This window comes from Lathyrus oleraceus, chromosome 1 (assembly GCF_024323335.1).
Source record: "Lathyrus oleraceus cultivar Zhongwan6 chromosome 1, CAAS_Psat_ZW6_1.0, whole genome shotgun sequence".
Lineage (NCBI taxonomy): Eukaryota > Viridiplantae > Streptophyta > Magnoliopsida > Fabales > Fabaceae > Lathyrus > Lathyrus oleraceus.
This window is the reverse complement of record NC_066579.1, coordinates 32,767,521-32,788,944: the sequence shown is the minus strand read 5'-3', so window position 1 is coordinate 32,788,944 and position 21,424 is coordinate 32,767,521. Positions and strand designations below refer to the sequence as shown.

Here is a 21,424-nt window from a genome sequence, read left to right as displayed (position 1 = left end):
CCTTCTTTTTCTATGCTTCCACTAGGCTTCAAAGCAGCAATAGTGGGTTTGAGTTTGTCAACTTCCTTGCCTTTCCCTTTATCATGTTTGAGGACAATCCTCAGGTTTCGGTACCAATCAAGAAAATTTGTCCCAGACAATTTTTTCTTGTCAAGGATTGATCGCAAGATGTTGTTAGAGGTGTTTGTTGGCATGGTAATCTACACAAGGATTAATGAAAATATAAGTATCATTGACATATTTAATTAGGCCTTTAATTAAATATGCTCCCACTATTTTACTCAAAACAAATGACCCTCATCATTTGATTCGGAAAATCCCGTTGGAAGATTTTCTAGTGGGTCGAGATCCATATTTCACTTCGTTCTAAGTCCGCGTAGGCGGATTACACAAAACTAGGTTATTTAGGTAGGAACTCCTTCCAATTGTATCTCATACAACTCTCAAAAATTTCAGTTGGGTGAATAACTCCTTATTTCAATCCATCATATGGATCATTCCCAACTCTTGCTTCTAAACATATATAATCTTATTATAATTTGTTTAATTAAGTTTGACCCATTGTTTTAACAGTTGGATATTACAATTATCCCATCGCACCTTACTAATATAGAACATGCACCTCGCGTAGGAGAAACCTACATTATTCGATACTAGTCTTGATGAGTGTTAAAACTTGGAAAGCATAAACTTAATTTTTAATTTGAGGGAATTGCAATTTTTCTGATCTCACCGGCTTATTTATCATATAAATCGTCTCTCACATGCATCAACATACATCCATATGCATCAACATACATACACACATAATGAAACAGTTATGGCCCCTAGCGCAATTGTTCTCCCAAGCCAATGAGAGAACCTAAGCTAACCTAACAACGATCTAAGCTTCTCCAAGCAAGATCTTCAAGGTTGTCTTCCTTTGGCACTGACTTCTTTGCTTTCTTCATATCATTACATTATATAAAAGAAACTCGTTTTACATACGAGGGAGTGAGATGAGAAAAGAAGTTACATTTGGGAGATTAAGAGAGAGGCACGACACGCAGGTCGTATTTTAAAACCCAAAGCAAAATAAAGGAAAACTAAGGCCATAACCGATCACCACAAGACAATAATAAACATTTTATTATTATTATTATTAATTCCTTTAATTAATTAAAATCAAATTAAATCTCGACGACCGATCACACTACGCAAAGCCGAAATTTTAATGAACAATTCATTTAAAATCGACGTCGTTTTTCGCATAAACACTTGATACTTTTAAAGCACTGAGTTAGCCGAACGGGTGAATTTTGCCTTGCGTTAACCGGTTAACACTGTTTGAAATCTGTTCAAAAAATTATTTTCTGCCTTGCGTTAACCGGTTAACCAAATGCGTTAACCGGTTAACACTGTTTGAAAATCTCTTGGAAAACTGTTTTCCGTCTTGCGTTAACCGGTTAACCAAATGCGTTAACCGGTTAACACTGTTTGAAAAACTTAAATTTTTTATTTCGTATTGCGTTAACCGGTTAACACTGTTCCAAAAAGTGTTTAGAAAGCACAACTCTTGTGCAGTCACAACCCCAATCGCATAACTCTCTGACAACACAACCCTTGTGCCGTCACTAACCCTGATGCACCAATTTTAGACCGTCAAACACATCTCGATTGTTGATTCAGTATGATTGATCAATACGTCATTGCTTCACCATACTAATGTCAGATCAAGAAGCAAATGACCATTGATCGCTCAAAGGAAAACAATCATTGAGTGTTTGAATGAACGAAACAAGAACACTATATCATATATAATGTATTTTGCATCAAGATTACATATATCGTATATATATATATAACTTGATCGATCTCAATTTAATCTTTGATTCATTCTGTCTTTAATTATATTAATACAGAACAAAAACAGTTATCAGATTCATGGTTTCGTAAGTGGCTCTGATACCACTGAAGGAGAATTGCCATCCAAGGCGCAACGGAATTTAAAAATTTCTCCATTTAGTGATCCTTACGAATGGGCATGATCAGTGATAGAATCGTTACCTCTTGTGGAGATTCAAACCTTTGGTGCAGATCTCTTGTAACGATCAAAACCTTGGATACAAATCCACGGAGCGATCACGAACGTTGAACGATGACAACGTCTCTACTCAGTCCACACGAACGGATTCCTTCAATCTCAGTGCTAGCTGGTACGAATGAAGGCTTTGAGTGAGAGAGAGGGATACGAAATTCTAACTCTTCAGTTGTGTTGTATTCCCATACAATGCCTCTACACAAGAGTTCTATTTATAGAACCGCTTGTGTAGGCTTCAAGCCAAAAAGCCCACTTAAGTGCATTTTGCTCATATCTCATAATATGTCAAAATCACTTAAGTATTTGGTACCTTACCATATTTCGTATTCTACTTAAGGGCACCATACATTACGGTATTCCTTAATTACTCTATCTCTCATCAGTCTGTCCTTTGTGTGTGACCCTGTAGATTTTCGCGACGTTGGCAATTATATTAAATCACGCATTTAACATAATAAACAGTGAGCGGTATCTAGCAACACATCACTGCTACCCAAGACACGAAAATGTCATGTGATCTGACAAAACCTCCTGTGATAATAATTATGTGTATAATTACCCCTTTGCCCTTATGTCTATATTGAACACAAGGTATAAACCGTGTCATCCTTGTCCAGTTCAATATTGGGGCCATAGACATTTATCCTGTTACGCAGGATGGGCAAATTCCATCTAGGACACTCATGTCCCTCAGCATGATTCGTGGAGTACCCATCAACTGTCTTTATGGTTATCCAGTTACGGACAATGTTAGATCAGCAACAAAGCACTCGACTCTACATCTAGGGTCCATAGTGGTTTCAGGTCGAAGAGTGACATACACCATTATCACCATGAGAATAACTTATGACACTTTGCATAACTTTCTATATAGTATTCTCATAGCGGGTCAATCCGGTATAAAAATTACTCTTAATATTCATACCTATGTTTAAGACTTGATAACTCTTTATCCATGATCCATGAGATGTGATCATCAGTCTACAAACATAATAGTCTTAATGCTTTAATGTTATCCCACTTCACAATAAAGCTCGACTACGGATACTTTAAGAATAGTGTCCTTATGTTTAATGTGGTCTCATGATCAAGTCACACTTGATGCATTAAACAGACTAGCTATTCTAGGGACTTTATTAAACAACCGTAATAAAGAAAAAGCATTTTATTATTAATAAATAATTCGATACAAGTACCAAAAGTATTGGCCTCTAGGGCTTACACCAATAGAGACACCTTGTCAAAGCATGCATTCAGGCCTCGAAACCAAGCAATCAGACTTAGGTCTTGCATGCATGTCCCTATGGAGGCGCCAATTTGAATGGCGACCCCTCTTAAAGGTTGTACATGGTCGCCAATTCAAGTGGAGACACCATGCAAGCATAACTTTTCATGCTCCCATCCATTTTCCTATAAATACATTCACTCCATCAACACTTCTTCCACACCATCACTCTCACTACTTCTTCTACAATACTTCATCTACAATTTCATCTGCAACAACTTCTTGTAGTTCCATCTACACCAACCCCCCGACAAAATGTCTATCCTCACAATGGGCGAATCACATAGAGGAACGGTTGCAAACATCGCAACATATGTAAGTTTTTTCTTTTGTTAACTTTTTATCTTTCATCTTCACCAACCCCCTTTTATTTTAACATACCAACTTAGTCAAGTTTTTTGTTCTTTCTTTTATAGGATGTATCAAGGTTCCGAACTCGGGTCCACGAATATGTCCATATGGACCCGATGATTAAACCTTATGTTGAACTCGCTGGTTTTGGTCATATAAGCAAGATTTTGTCTTGGTCCATAGATAACAAATTCATTCTAGCTTTATGTGAAAGATGGAGACCAGAGACACACACATTTTGGTTCCCAACCGGTGAGTGTACCGTGACGTTAGAAGACGTCTACATGCTTTTGGGACTACCCATTGAAGGTAAGGCTTTAATGGTAAAACCAACTATGCAAATTCAATTTGCATGGATCTCTTGGAGACTGATTTGTTAGATGATAACGCATGAGGTCAAGGTATACTACTATCACACCTTAAGTCGTACTATAATAGTTTATACTTAGATGAGCATTCTACCGAAGATGCTCACATAATAAAAATTAGGTGTTACATTATGCTGTTAATTGACTCGTTTTTATTTCCCGAAGGTAGTGGTTCTAGCATGCATATCATGTATTTACCTCTACTTAGACATGTAGATAGAATAGGAAGTTACAGTTGGGGATCTGCTTGTCTAGTCCATCTCTATAGCTCCTTGTACAAAAACTCACACAAAGACACATCTACATTTTCTGGATGTGCTGTTTTGCTACAAGCATGGGGTTGGTCAAGACTACTGTCTCTAGCACCCGTCAATAACAACCCTTTCACATTTCCGTATGCACAAAAGTAAGTTGTTTAAATTGCTATATCTTTACTTACTTCTTTAAAGATTATTACCTCTAACTAATATTTTTTGACTTTTTGGTGTAGATGGTCTGCACGTGGTATGAGTTACAACAGATGTCCAAGATACTATATTACTCAGTATTGCAACCTGTTGGATCACCTTCGACCGACAGACGTAAGGAAAATAACTTAATTATTTCGTTATATTTTGTTAACTTCTTCTACCTTGACTATAATCCAATCTTCTTTCACATTTCAGTTCATTTGGCGTCCATACCTTAATTTGGATCATGACCATGAGGTCAACGCTGAAGATGCGGCCGTATGGACTGCATGCACACCGATAATATGGTTCACAACTATGGAGATGCACAACAGTGATCGTGTGAAGCTGCAGTTCGGTATGCCCCAAAATATCCCAGATCCCCCAGCTAGCCTAAGAGAATGGCATCTGCGCAAAGTTAACGACCAATGAAACTTCAATCCATGGCAAAGCTTCGCAAGATCAGAGTGTCGTAAATGGAAGCACCGTCATGACCATGTGTTAACTGACGTAGTCATGCCAACTGAAGAAAAACCAAGTCGTACTTATATGGCTTGGTACAGATCCGTTGGTTTTCATTTCATCGTCGAGGATATGTACTTGTACGACCCACGTCAGATGACTTACACACCTGACACCTCAACATCAAACCCCCAACAACAATGTCAGACCGGATACACAGAACCCCCTGTCCGTCAAACGTTCCGTTCAACCAACACACAAACATACAACCAAAACATTTCATACACCTAACCCCAATACCAAGAGCATACCCCATACCACCACCAACAAATTGACCATCAACCTGAGACTCAACATCGCTTCACACCCACCCCATCACCCTACCAAAGTCGCCTAAGGCAGAACACCCAACGATCATTCAACACCAACCGCCCCTCCTCCTACCGTAGCCAAGAAGCTCAAACCTCACAAAACCAAAACATCCAACAACCCTATCTCTACCAAACACCCCAACAACCTTTCCAACCTTTCCTCGACGCATCGTTCACACCCATGTCTCCCTTTAACCGTCACGGTCGCCCATCAATGAGTCAACCACATCCCAACTTCTCTGGCATGGGTCATGAGCTCAGCTACGGCAGTACACCATCGATGCATACTGAAGACTATGCCGACTTGTCTGACTACCTCAACAGACCTTCTCCTGTAGTTGATAGTGACGCTCCTGGCCCCTCAGATGCTCAAACACCGGTACAGAATCGTCAACGTGGTTAGGGTCATGGGTTAGGGTAGCTAGAGGATGTGGGACCGGAGGTCGGTTAGGTGATCCCGGTCGTCACCATTAGGTTTCTTTGTGTAAACGGCAAATTTTATTAATATCAAGTGGTCCTATATCAAATTTATCTATCACGTATACCATTTATAAAAAAAATTGCATTTTAGGAGGAGTCTCCAATTGAATTAGCGCCTCCTCTTAAACCCTACACAGGGGCGCCAATTGGATTGGCTAGGGCACCTGCCCTAGCCAATCCAATCGGCGCCTCCATTCAATTTTTAAGAGGAGTCTCTAATTCAATTGGCGACTCCTCCTAAAAGTGGGATAGTTTGGGATTTTTTTTGAAACCAGGGGTATTTTGGGAATTTCCTTAAAAAAATGGGTTATTTTCATAAAAAAACCCCATTTGGTATGAGATTAAAATTTTATTAATCTAAATTTAAATATTTTGACTTTGGACCATTTGGTATGAGACAAGAAATTAGAAAACATTTTAGCCACAAAACAAGGTTCAATGCATTTGTCATAAAACATTGCTGGCCTACTCTATCTGATTTCCCACAGCACATCAAACAGTTTCGTCATCTAAGAAATGGAAAGAAGAGTTGCAATTGTAGGGGCAGGAATCAGTGGCCTACTTGCCTGCAAATACGTTCTACAAATTGGTTTTCATCCGGTTGTTTTTGAAGCTGATGATGGTATAGGAGGATTATGGAGGCATACTATTCAATCTACCAAACTTCAAAACCCCAAAGAAACTTTCCAGTTTTCTGATTTTCCATGGGATTCTTCTGTGAAACAAGATTGTCCAAGTAGTGAGCAAGTGCTGGATTATCTTAACTCTTACGCTCAACAATTTTCAATTGTACCTTATATAAGATTTAATTCCAAAGTTATTGATATTGATTATGTTGGAGAGTCTGATGAAGAAATGAATTCATGGGAGTTATGGAATGGTGATGGAACTCCTTTTGGCTCCAAAGGAACATGGCATATTACTCTGCAAGATACTAAGAGTTTATCAAAAGAGGTATATATGTATATATTTTGATAGTTGTTTTGCATTATTTTGTTATGAAACACGTGTCAGCGTCTGACACCGACTCAAACATAGATATCTCTTTTTTTAGACGTGTCTGATTTTACGAACCTATTTTGTATTACTTTGAGTTATCTTTCTTGGGCTTTACCAGGTGCATAAAGCTGAGTTTGTTATTCTTTGCATTGGAAAATATAGTGGTTTGCCAAACATTCCTGAGTTCTCTCCTGGAAAAGGTCCCGAAATTTTCGAAGGGAAAGTTATGCATTCTATGGACTACTCTGCCTTGGACAATGATATTGCTGCTGAATTGATAAAAAACAAGAGAGTTACAATTATAGGCTCCGAAAAATCAGCTCTTGATATAGCTTCTGAATGTGCAAATGCAAATGGTAAGAATAAATTTATTTACAATTGTTATTTTTCCTCTTCTATCTATTTATTTTTCAATCCATTTATCATTTGTATATAGGAGTGACTCATCCTTGCACAATCATCCAAAGAACATCACATTGGTTTCTCCAAGATTTCAATATTGGAGGCATTAATCTTGCATTCTTATATTTCAACCGTTTTGCGGAGCTTTTAGTTCATAAGCCCGGAGAATCATTTCTACTTTCCATTCTCGCAACTTTACTCTCACCATTGGTAATATTATCTATCCTATTAAAAATGACGAAAATTGCAACAACCGCATCTAACACATATGTTTCATATACCTGTTGTAACATGAGTAAAATTGGTGAAAATTTTTACATTCTTAATGTTCAGCGATGGGGAATTTCGAAGTTTGTTGAAACATATCTAAGATGGAAGTTTCCACTAAAGATGTATGGAGTGCTACCTAATCACAACTTTCTTCAAGATATTTCTTCATGTAAAACTGGAGTACTTCCTGAGTTCTTTTTTGACAAAGTGAAAGAAGGATCCATTGTGATAAAGAAATCACAAAGCTTTAGCTTCTGCAGAGAAGGTTTGATTATTGAGGGCGATGCTAAGCCTATAGAAACCGATTTAGTTATTCTTGCCACAGGATATAAAGGTGAAGAGAAACTTAGAAGCATATTCAAATCTCCAATGTTTCAAAGTTACATCAATGGGTCAGTAAACTCAGCAGTTCCTCTCTACAGGTCAGATAGAAATCTTGGTCAATTTTTCTTTTGTTGATTTAAATATGATTTTATTAATGGTATACATTCTTGACTGATAAATCATGATATGCTTCCTAACTAAAATGCACTCATTGGTGAGAGTTATTTTAGGCCAATACTTTTGAGGGAAAAAATTTGGACGAAAGTGTAAAATACTTTACCCTATCAATTGATATGGTGTCTCCGCAAGTGCATAAACATCTTACATATATTTAATAAACAACCTATATAATAAATATTTAATGTATTTTTAATATTTGAGGCCCCCAAATTTTTGAGGCCCTGTGCGGTGGCACACCTCGCACACCCAGAGGGTCGGCGCTGGATACCGGTCTCACAGTGTCGCGATGTTGACCAGTATTTCAGTGTTTTCGCTATTGCACAAAACTATTAAATTTTAAAACTAAAATTTCAGAACTGGAAAAATAAATTAATATTAAAAATCAGCGTCGATAAAATTTACCGAGTTCCGTTGGAACGATGGTTCTCACATTCCTGGCTCTAGGAATTTCGTCAAACATATTGGATACGTGAACAGGCATAAATAGAGTATCAATGAGGCATAAATAGAGTATCAATGACAGTAAACAAATTGTACATGTTCATGGAAGTAGTAATAGCAATGGAATATAAGTTGATAATTAAATTGGTAAGACAAGATTAATAGCATATAAATTCGACAATTAAAATAGCAACTAAGTAAGATTAAAGACATTTTAGAAAAAATGGTATGTAAAAGCTTCAAATAATAATAATGGCAGTAATAGATAATTGAGAGAGAAAGTAACTTAAACCGGAAAATTAAACTACAATTTGCTCCAACCGCAGTCCTTAATTCGGTACAGGAAATAAAACCTTGGTAAAAATTAAATGTTGGAATATAAATTTGCTTCAAAATAAACACCAAGCCTAACACTAATTTTTGCAACAATCCCTCTATGTAAGAAATTGAAGCTTTTAAAAACCGATATTTGTGCCTAACTATGCTTGGATGTTGAAAACTCAAAACTAAGAACTATTTATAGATTGAAATCTTGGTAAAAACGTTCTGAAATCATGTTCAAGAAGTGGAGAGAAATCAGGTAGTGGGGGAGAAAACTGCTTCCATCATCCTGCTGTCATTTAGGTTCTGAAGCCCATGGGAGACGCCATGTCCTCATGGTGAATGCCATGACTGTAGAATGGTGAACGTGACTGGTTGGGGGTCATGGCGAACGTCACGCCCCTGATGGCGAACGTCTTGGAAAACTTGTGAGTTTTTCTTGGATTTGTGGAGAATTTCATGGGTTTTATGGATTTTTGAAGATTATATAGTTTTTATCGAATTTTTGGAGATCTCATAACTTTTTGTTGGTGCACAAGGTAATAGAGATGAGCAATGAACAAGAGAGAGAAGAGAAAATAATAACAAACTTCCACTACTCTTGAAATGGTTACAAAATAGTTGCACAGAAAAAATACACACACGCTGCAAAAAGAATAAAGGTATTAATGCTCACACCACTCACTTGCTTAAATACAAGTGGAACTTTAGGAAATACTAAAGTATCCTCTAACAAACTTTGTCAACAAGTTTCTACAAAATATGAATTAATTCTAACACCATCCCTTAATTCAAATTCAGCTTAACCAAAACTAACAACACCAATTTCATCCCTCAAGCAGAGAAATTGACTAGTCTTGATCGCCTTCGTTAGAACATCTGCCAGTTGCTTCTAGGTGCTTCAGTGTACAACTTCTAGCACTCCATCCTAAAACTGGTTTCTCAGAAAGTGATACTTAGTCTCAATATGCCTGCTTCTCTCATGCAGCGTTGAGTTCTTGGCAAGATTGATTTCAGACTTGTTATCAATCATCAGCTTTAGAGGCTTGTTTACCTTGATCTTCAGATCCTGCAGTAAATTCAGAAGCCACACAGCTTGACATGCCATCACAACACCTGCAATATATTCTATTTCACATGTTGACAAAGCAGCCACTGGTTGCTTCTTGGAACACCAAGATATAGGACTTTCCAGAAACTTAAACAAGTATCCAAAAGTACTTCTTCTATCAACTCTGTCTCCACACAATCATAATCTGAGTAACTCAGAAGTTCTGAGCCAGTTTTAGCCCCAGAAGGGAACAAAACTCCATACTTCAGAGTTCCCTTTATATAGCTCAGAATTATGACAGCAGCTTGATAATGAGACCATTTTAGTTTACTCATAAACCTACTCACAATTCCAACTGCATAACAAATATTAGGTATGGTATTACACAAATACCTCAGAGACCCTACCAACTACTTGAAGGTTGTCGTATCTACATCATCATCATCAGAATCATAATCCAATTTTTGATTTGTATTAGCAAGTGTGACAATAAATTTACAATTCAGTAGTTCAAACATCTTCAGAAGTTCAAGTTCATACTTTAGATGATGTAAAATTATGCATTTCTCAGAGTACATAATTTTCATCCCTAGAAAATAGACCATATTTCTTAGATCAGACATTTCAAACTCATTCATCAGCTCCTTCTTGAACTTAGCTATCTCATGTTCACAACTTCCTGTTAGCAATATGTCATCAACATACAAACACACCCGAATCATATTTCCTTCAGAAGTATGTTGAACATAGACACCATACTCCATCTCACATTTCTGAAATTCCTGCTTCTTGAAAAATGAATCAATTTTCAGATTCTAAGCTCTAGGGACTTGCTTCAGTCCATACAAGGCTTTGTGTAATCTTTACATCATTCCTTCCTGATTCTTTTTCTCAAACTCGGGAGGTTATGACACATAAACCTCTTCTTCTAATGGACCGTTCATAAATGCAGATTTCACATTTAAATGCATCAGAGGTCAATTCCTGTTAGCCGCTATAGCAATCACCAACCTGATTGTTTCATGTCTTGCTACAGGTGCAAACACTTCAAAGTAATATAACCTAGGTTTCTGCAGAAAACCTCTTATAACTAACCTTGCTTTGTGTTTAACAATTGATCCATATGGCTTTAGCTTCACCTGATAAACCCATCTCATGCTGATGGCTTTCTTGTTCTTTGGAAGTTTTATCAGCTTCCAAGTCTTGTTTCTCTCTATGGCATCAAGTTCTTCTTTCATGGCCTTCAGCCAGACTTTCTGCTTGAGAGCTTCTTCCGTACTTACAAGTTCAGAGTCAACTAACATGGCACGCTGAATAATTTCCCCTTTAAAATCTACTTCAGTATCTTGCAGTATGTCAAACTCTGCAAACCTTCTTGGAATGTTTCTGATTCTTTGTGGCCTCTGAACTTATTCAGAACCTTCTGATTCTGGAACAGTATTAGATGCTGGAACTCTAGAAGTACCGACTTCAGAAGCATGACCACCTTCAGAATCTAGAATATTCCCAGAATCTGGAGTACCACCAGAATCTAAATCACCATCAGAATCTGGATCAGAATCAGATTCTTACTCATAATTAATCTCGCATTCTGATTCTAATTCACTCTCAGAATCATTTTCAGACTCTGACTCATCTTCACAATCAGAACCAATATCTTCAGAAGTTAACTCTGCACCGGAGTTGGATTGAGACTTGCTCTAATCCCACACTTCTGACTCTTTCACAATAACATCTCTACTGACTTCAACCTTATTAGTGAATGGACAATAAAGGTTATAAGCATATGTACTCTGATACCCCACTAGTAACATCACCTTGCTTCTATCATCTAGCTTCTTTCTAGTAGCATATGGAATGTGTTTATAACACACGGAACCAAATACTCTAAAATGACTCACACTTTGCTTATCTCCGATCCACCTCTCAAAAAGAACAATTTCCTTCAGCTTCTTGGTTGGACACCATATGAGCATATATGTTGCAGTAGCAACAGCTTCTCCCCACAAAGTGTTAGGAAGCTTCTTCTCTTTCAGCATGCTCCTTGTCATATCAAGCAAAGTTTGGTTTTTCCTTTCAGCAAGACCATTGTGTTGAGGAGTATATGGAGCACTCACTTCATGCTCAATTCCATTCTCCTCATAGAACTTCTTGAACTTTGTAGAGTTATACTCACCTCCACCATCAGTTATGAGAATATTCAGAGTCTGACCACTCTGTTTCTCAACCTTGATTCTAAATTTCTTAAATTCAGCAAACACCTTGTGTTTGAACTTTATAAGGGATACCTATGTCATCCTTGTAAACTCATCCATAAATGACACAACGTATTTATTCCCTCCTAGTGAAGGTTCTGGAAATGGTTCACACACATCAGAATGAACTACTCCCAAAGCATGATTTACTCTTGGAGCTACTTCTGATGCAAATGGTCGTCTTGGTTGCTTCCCTTTCATGCACACATTGCATGACTTTTCTGGTTTCTTAATTGTAGGAATTTCACGTACTAGTTTCTTTGAATTCAGATACCCTAAGCTTCTGAAGTTCAAATGACCAAATCTTTTGTGCCATAACTCACTTTCCTTCATAACACTTGTTGTTGTAAGACACTCAGAGTCTGTAGTTTTAACATTCACCTTGAATGTTCTATTCCTTCCCTGTTCTGACTCAATAACTAGCTTCTGATTACAGTCATACAGCTTCAAAAGATTGTCCTTCATGATAACTAAGAAACCATTCTCAATTAATTGACCTACACTCATCAGAGTTCTCTTCATGTTAGGAACATACCAAACGTTCTGAATTAACGCAGATTTGCCATTATTCAGAATAACTCTAACATTCCATATTCCTTCAGCATTCAGATACTTAGCATCATCACATCTGATCTTGGTCCTCTTCCCATAGTCAAAATCAACCAGCCATTTCTTAATTCCAGTAAGATGGTTTGAACAACCAGTGTCTATATACCACCAGTCTTCTATAGATGCACTATCAGAATCAGAAGCCATTAATAGCACATGTTCATCATCAAAACTTTTGGCTATATTCGTTTCTTCTTATTTCCTCTCCTTGTTTGACCAACAATCTGCAGCGAAGTGGCCAAACTTCTTACAACTGTAACATTGAACTTTTCTCTTGTCATACAACTCTTTTTCCTTCTGACTTCTAGAAGTTGAGGTTTCTGACTTCTGAGACCTACCATGTCTTTTATTGGCTTCTGACCAAGATTGCTTCTGGTCTTTTTTGACAAAAGAAGCTTTTAGAGCCTGCTCTACCTCTCTCTCAGAGGTTCTTTCAGTCATATGCAACTCTTGTGCCTCTGATTCCTAATATATAGGATGCTTCACCTAGGTCCTTCATAGAAAAGCATTTCCCCAACCAATACTTTACTTGTTGTAGGGTAGAGACATTGTTTCCAATGAGTAATATGTCATCTACATATAATACCAGGAAAACGATCATGCTCCCACTAACCTTCTTATAGACACAAGGCTCATCTTCAATCTTGATGAATCCATATTGTTTTACTGTTTCATCAAAACAACGATTCCAGCTTCTGGAAGCTTGCTTCAATCCATAGATTGATCTTTGCAACTTACATATCTTTTGGGCTTCTTCAGGTATGACAAATCCTTCAGGTTGTGTCATGTACACATCCTCAAGAAGATTCCCATTAAGGAAAGCAGTTTTGACATCCATCTGCCATATTTCATAATCATGATATGCAGCGATAGCAAGTAAAATCCGAACAGACTTAAGCATTGCAATTGGTGAAAAGGTTTCATCATAGTCAACCCCATGAATTTGTTTATATCCTTTTGCAACCAGTCTTGCCTTATAGGTATGTACCTTACCATCCATGTCAGTCTTCTTTTTGAAGATCCACTTGCATCCTATAGGATTAACTCCTACAGGAGGCTCTACCAAGGTCCAAACCTGGTTTGTGTACATTGAATCCATTTCAGATTTCATGGCTTCTAGCCACTTCTCAGACTCGGGACCAGTTATGGCCTCTTGGTAGGTCACAGGCTCATCTTGATTCATGAGTAATACATCACCTTGATCAGTTATGAGATATCCATATCTCTCAGGTAGGTGATGTATCCTGCCTGACCTACGCTGGTCTTGTTCTACTTGAGCAGGTTGCTCTTCCACAACTACTTGTGTTTCCTGCTCTAATTCCTCCATAGGTGTATCAATGCTTTGTGATTCTTGAATTTCTTCAAGCTCTACTTTCCTCCCACTAATTCCTTTGGAAATAAAATCCTTTTCTAGGAAAACTCCAGTTCGAGCGACAAACACTTTTCCCTCAGAAGGATTGTAGAAGTAATACCCTCTTGTTTCTTTAGGATATCCCACAAATAAGCATTTGTCAGATTTGGGCTCAAGCTTAGTTGAAATTTGTCATTTCACATAAACTTCGCAACCCCAAATCTTCATGTAAGACATATGTGGTTTCTTACCACTCCATATCTCATATGGTGTCTTCTCAACCTTTTTGGATGGAACACGGTTAAGTGCGTAAGCTGCTGCCAGTAGTGCATGTCCCCAAAAGGAGTTTGGAAGATCGGCGTGACTCATCATGGATCGGACCATGTCTAACAGGGTTCGATTTCTTCTCTCAGATACACCATTCCATTGGGGTGTTCCAGGAGGAGTAAGTTGGGATAGGATCCCACACTCTTTCAGATGGTCATCAAACTCTAGGCTTAAATACTCACCACCTCGATCTGATCGAAGAGTTTTAATATTCTTACCTAGTTGGTTTTGTACTTCATTCTTGAATTCCTTGAACTTTTCAAAGGACTCTAATTTGTGTTTCATTAAATACACATAACCATATCTACTGAAATCATCAGTAAATGTGATGAAGTACTGAAAACCTCCTCTGGCTGGTATGTTCAGCGGTCCACATACATCAGTATGTATGAGGGCCAAAAGATCATTAGCTCTTTCACCTTTTCCTGTGAATGGAGACTTTGTCATCTTTCCAATTAAACAAGATTTGCATGTCTCATATGATTCATAATCAAAAGATTCCAAGAGTCCATCTTTATGGAGTTTGGAAATGCGTTTCTCATTTATGTGGCCTAATTGACAATACCAAAGGTAAGTTGGATTTAACTCATTAGGTTTCATTCTTTTAGTATTAATGTTATAAATAGGCATTTCAAGATCAAGGACATATAGTCCATTGTTCATTTGTGCAGTAGCATAGAATATATCATTTAAATAAATTGAGCAACAATTGTTCTTTATTATAAATGAAAAATCAAACTTGTCCAAACAAGAAACGAAAATAATATTCCTGCTAATTGCAGGTACATAATAACAGTTCTCTAACTGAATTATTAAACCACTAGGTAAAGTCAATACATAAGTTCCTACGACTAAAGCAGCAACCTTTGCTCCATTGCCACCCCGTAGGTCAACTTCACCTTTTGCCAAATCTCTACTCCTTTTTAGCCCCTGCACATTTGTACAAATGTGAGAACCGCATCCAGTATCTAATACCCATGATGCAGAAGTAGATAAATTAATTTCAATAACAAAAATACCTGAAGTTGAAGTCTCTACTCCATTCTTCATATCTTCCAGGTACTTTGGGCAGTTTCTCTTCCAGTGTCCGGTCTTACCGCAATGGAAGCAGGTGCCTGCCTTTGCTATGCCTCCACTAGGCTTCAAAGCAGCAACAGTGGGTCTGGGTTTGGCAACTTCCTTGCCTTTCCCTTTATCACCCTGCTTGATGGGTCTTTTGTTCTGTCTCTTTCCATTTCCGATCATCAGAATGGACTTCCCTTTTGACTTCAGATTCTGCTCAGCAGTTCTTAACATGGCTAGCAGTTCAGGAAGAGATTTGTCCATATCATTCATATTGAAATTTAGGACAAATTGACTGAATCTATCTGGCAACGATTGCAAGATCAAATCAGTCGCAAGTTCCTTTCCGAGGGGAAAACCCGACCTTTCAAGGTTTTCCACATACCCAATCATCTTGAGCACATGGGGACCTAAAGGGGCTCCCTCAGCTAACTTGCCTTGAAAAAGGGTTTTTGAAACTTCAAACCTTTCATGCAATGCTTGCTCTTGATAGAGCATCTTCAGGTGTTCGATCATATCAAACGCTTCCATGTTCTCATGTTGCTTTTGTAACTCTGAGTTCATGGTAGCTAGCATGAGACAAGCAGTTTCATTGGCATCATTGACATGCTTCTTATAAGCATCTCTTTCTGCCTTAGGTGCAGAACTAGGAGGTTCCTCTTCAGGAACAGGTTTCTCCAAGACATACAGCTTTCTATCATGTTTGAGGACAATCCTCAGATTTCGGTGTCAATCCAGAAAATTTGTCCCAGACAATTTTTCCTTGTCAAGGATTGATCGCAAAATGTTGTTAGAGGTGTTTGTTGTCATGGTAATCTACATGAAATTAATGAAAATATAAGTATCAATAATATATTTAATTAGGCCTTTAATTAAATATGCTCCCACTATTTTACTCAAAACAAATGACCCTCACCATTTAATTCGGAAAATCCCGTTGGAAGATTTTCTAGTGGGTCGAGATCCACATTTCACTTTGTTTTAAGTCCGCGTAGGCGGATTACACAAAACTAGGTTATTTAGGTAGGAACTCCTTCCAATTGTATCTAATACAACTCTCGAATATTTTAGTTGGGTGAATAACTCCTTATTCCAATCCATCACATGGATCGTTTCCAACTCTTGCTTCTAAACACATATAATCTTATTATAATTTGTTTAATTAAGTTTGACTCATTATTTTAGCAATTGGATATTACAATTATCCCATCGCACCTTACTAATATAGAACATGCACCTCGCGTAGGCGAAACCTACATTATCCGATACTAGTCTTGATGAGTGCTAAAACTTGGAAAGCATAAACTTAATATTTAATTTAAGGGAATTGCAACTGTTTTGATCTCACCGGCTTATTTATCATATAAATCGTCTCTCACATGCATCAACATACATTCACATGCATCAACATACATAATGAAACAGTTATGGCCCCTAGCGCAATTGTTCTCCCAAACCAATGAGAGAACCTAAGCTAACCTAATAACGATCTAAGCTTCTCCAAGCAAGATCTTCAAGGTTGTCCTCCTTTGATATTGAATTCTTCTCTTTCTTCATAACATTACATTACATAAACTCGTTTTACATACGAGGGAGTGAGATGAGAAAAGAAGTTACATTAAGAGAAAAGAGAGGCACGACAAGCAGGTCGTATTTTAAAATCCCAAAACAAAATGAAGGAAAACTAAGGCCATAACCGATCACCACAAGACAATAATAATAAACACATTATTATTAATTTTAATTCTTTTGATTAATTAAAACCAAATTAAATTTCGACGATCGATCACACTATGCAGAGTTAGCCGGGGTCCGCTGCCCGGTCACAAAACAGAAACGCCGAGAATTTTGACTCTATGAATGTGACGACCGTCACAAAGCATGTTACGACTGTCACGTCCAGCTTGTTACGACCGTCACAGGCCCATGACGAACGTCACGCGGCCAAAATCAGCGCTTTGAAACAGTCAATAGACGTGATCCAACAAGCCCTCAATTCATAACTCTTTGTCAGCACAACCCTTGTACCGACACTAACCCTAATGCATCAATTTCAGACCGTCAAACACACCTCGATTGTTGATTCAATATGATTGATCAACAGGTCATTGCTTCACCATACTAATGTCGGATTCTGAAGCAAATGACCATTGATCGCTCAAAGGAAAACAACCATTAAGTGTTTGAATGAACGAAACAGAAACAGTATATCATATATACCGTATTTTGCATTAGGATTACTTATATCATATATATAACTTGATCGATCTCAATTGCGTAACCTATGGACGATCGATGTATTGCTGCTTCACCATACTAATGTCGGTTCCGAAGCATAGTCAACATCAATCATCCAAATCGTACACACATGATGCCAAATTTAATTACTCGTTTATTCTTTGATTCATTCTGTCTTTTAATCATATTAATATAGAAAATAAATAGCTATCAGATGCATGGTTTCGTAAGTGGCTCTGATACCACTGAAGGAGAATAGCGATCCAAAATGCAGCGGAAATTAAAATTTTCTCCTTTAGTGATCCTTACGAATGGGTATGATCAGTGATAGAATCGTTACCTCTTATGACGATTGAAACCTTTGACACAGATCTACTGAGCGATCACGAACGTTGAACGACGACAACGCCTTTACTCAGTCCACACGAACGGATTCCTTCAATCCCAGTGCTAGTTGCTACGAATGAAGGCTTTGAGTGAGAGAGAGAGAGAGAGATAGAGAGAGAGAGAGAGAGAGAGAGAGAGAGAGAAACGAAATTGCAACTGCACAAAATGCTTCTGCACAAAGGTTCTATTTATAGAACCACTTGTGTGGGCTGCAAGCTAAAAAGCCCACTTAAGTGTATGTGGCCCATATCTTATAATATGCCAAAATCACTTAAGCGCGTGGTACATTACCATATTTCGTATTCTACTTAAGTACACCATACCTTACGATGTTCTACAATTCACTTAACTGCACTATACCTTACGGTGTTCCTTAGTTACTCTATCTCTCATCAGTCCGTCCTTTTGTGTGTGACCCTGTAGGTTTTCGCGGCATTGGCAATTATATTAAATCACGTATTTAACATAGTAAACAGTGAGCGGTATCTAGCAACACATCACTGATACCCAAGACACGAAAATGTCATGTGATCTGACAAATCCTTCTATGATAATACTTATGTGTATAATTACCCTTTTGCCCTTATGTTTATATTTAACATAAGGCATAGACTGTGTCATCCTTGTCTAGTTCAATATTGGGCCCATAGACATTTATCCTGTTGCGCAAGATGGGCAAATTCCATCTAGGTCACTCATATCCCTTAGCACGCTTCGTGGAATACCCATCAACTGTCTTTATGGTCATCCAGTTACGAACAACGTTTGATCAGCAACAAGGCACTCGACTCTACATCTAGGGTCCATAGTGGTTTCAGGTCGAAGGGTGGTATACACCATTATCACCATGAGAATAACTTATGACACTTTGCATAACATTCTATATAGTATTCTCATAGCGGGTCAATCCAGTATAAATATTACTCTTAATATTCATACCTATGTTTAAGACTTGATAACTCCTTATCCATGATCCATGAGATGTGATCATCAGTCTATATACATAATAGTCTTATGCTTTAATATTATCCCACTTCATAATAAAGCTCGACTACGGATGCTTTAAGAATAGTGTCCTTATGTTTAATGTGATCTCATGATTAAGTCATACTTGATACATTAAACGGACTAGCTATCCTAGGGACTTTATTAAACAAACATAATAAAGAAAAATCCTTTTATAATTAATAAATAATTCGATACAAGTACCAAAAGTGTTGGCCTCTAGGGCTTACACCAACAGTATCAACAATCCTTAAAAAAGCATATTTGTGTTTGTGTTGGTGTCTGACACCTGTAGCGTAATTACATTTAATTTATTTATTTTTTAATATTATTATCAGTATCACCTTGTCAGTATTAGGGTCCGGTTAGAGGTGTCTGTGCTTTATGGAATAACATACTCAAAGATGCTAGGAAGTTAATCCTTAAGAGTAGCACAACCAAAACAACTGCTCCCAAAACTAAATGCAGCTGCCATTTCCAAGTTTGCATGAGATCGACTTAGAAAACCACAAATTTTGATCATCAATTTTCTAATTTTTGAGGAACTGCATCATAATTTCTAGAGGGTTTGTTTGGTGGGCTGTATCCTATGTTAGTAAAGTGTTTGTGAGGTTTTGGATCGAGCTCTAGTCTCGACAAGAGTAGTTTATTGGTTCGACAAAGGTTTAGCATGTAGTCGAAGTCTATTCACATGTTGATCCTGCATGCTGTAGTCGAAATGCTAGAATGGTTAGAATGTCAAATTGGGCCTTTTGTTTAGCCTGATTATTTAAGTTAGCTTGTAGCTGAAGTTAGTTTAGTAGTCTATAAATAGACTAGTTCTCTCAGGTTATTGAGAGGTTAATTGTTGTTATTCACTTGCAATCTTTGAACGCATATTGAGTAAGTGGATAGTAAAGCAATTTTAACCAACTTAGATTCTTCTTCTTCCTTCTTTTCTCTCTTTCGTAAAACCTAATATGGATCTCTTGTGTTTGTTCAAGAAACTCAATCTTTCTCATATTTTGATATGTTCTTGACGAAATCAATTTACAACAAACTGGTGTGGTGAGCGTGGAGGAGAAGATGTCATCAACAAAATATGAGATTGAGAAATTCACCGGTGTGAATGATTTCAGTTTGTGGCGCTTGAAGATACAAGTCCTTCTTGTTTAAAAGGGTGTGTTATAAGGGTTGAAGCCTTATACATATATCTTATTATGTGACTATTAAATATGTTTTAAACCCATAAGATGATAAAATATTAATATCATATTTCTTATCATGTGTGCGCCAGTAAATGATACAATAAGTTTATCATATCCCAACTTCATTATGTCACAGTCACCAAAAATACTCTATGTATCGAAATGTATCTTAATTCTTCTTTTGTTTACAATTTTATAAATTATGTTTATCAATAAAAGATACATTTGAAATTGACATTTATTTACAATTTCAGACAAATAATTCATCCTCGAGTTCCACAACTGGCAATAATAGGATACGCAGAAAGCTTATCAAATATATTTTCTAATGAAATGAGATGCCAATGGTTGGCACATCTTTTGGATGGAAACATTGAGCTGCCTAGTATTAGAGAAATGAAAAAGGATGTCAAAATGTGGGAAGATACCATGAAGCAACATACTAAAAACTTGAATTTCAGATCATGCATTGTTACTTGTGGGATATGGTATAATGATCAATTGTGCAAGGATATGAAATGTAATCACTTGAGGAAGAAAAGTGTGTTTGCAGAGCTATTTGAACCATATGGACCATCTGATTATAATGGTCTTGTTCGTAAGTGAATATTTATTTTAAATCATGTATTTGAGGACACTGTGATCTTTTAGTTTTATTGAGTATTCATACTCATATGTGTTGGACCAATAATTATGCGATGAAATCATCAAAATATTACATGTAATTCATATTAGAGTTGTTCATAAAGTGAAGTAAGAAAAATTGAAGGCTTAATACTTTTTCTCTTTTTTATGTCTTTTATGCAACTTTGGAGTTTGTATAGGTGATTTTGTCCATAAAATTTGTTTTTTTTTTATGTATTTTTGATGCATGAAATATTTTCCAATTTATTTCTAAATGGTTTTATATTTCCTAATGTTAAGATGGATATTGAGAATTAGAGGATATCGTCCAATATACATTAACGATAAAGTATCTTAACTTTGACATCATGGAAAATACATATAATGGAAAATTTGACTCACAACCATGTGTGTTAGGCCCGTACTAAAATTGGTTGAAAATGTCATATGGAAATTGTTCTGAAATAATCCTACATCGCTATTTTGCATAATACCCCCCTCAGGATAAGCATGTGGTGCTTACAGAATCTGCAGTATATAATCAT

At 37.1% G+C, this 21,424-nt stretch overlaps 1 protein-coding gene across 2 annotated transcripts; it reads left to right on the top strand.

Annotated features, from left to right (window-relative positions):
- Positions 1 to 6,258: 6,258 nt before the first annotated feature.
- Positions 6,259 to 21,030, top strand: LOC127083954 (probable flavin-containing monooxygenase 1). Of its 2 annotated transcripts, none has more exons than XM_051024422.1 (5): positions 6,259 to 6,800; positions 6,964 to 7,201; positions 7,282 to 7,457; positions 7,581 to 7,939; positions 20,052 to 20,432. In XM_051024422.1, exons 1-5 carry the CDS (start codon positions 6,363 to 6,365, stop codon positions 20,074 to 20,076), a joined length of 1,236 nt encoding a protein of 411 aa, XP_050880379.1. In that variant the 5' UTR covers positions 6,259 to 6,362; the 3' UTR covers positions 20,077 to 20,432. The 2 variants fall into 2 exon arrangements, with proteins under 2 accessions (XP_050880379.1, XP_050880309.1); XM_051024352.1 differs by lacking the exon at positions 20,052 to 20,432 and adding an exon at positions 20,510 to 21,030 and having other exon boundaries at positions 6,261 to 6,800.
- The last annotated feature ends 394 nt before the right edge of the window (positions 21,031 to 21,424 follow it).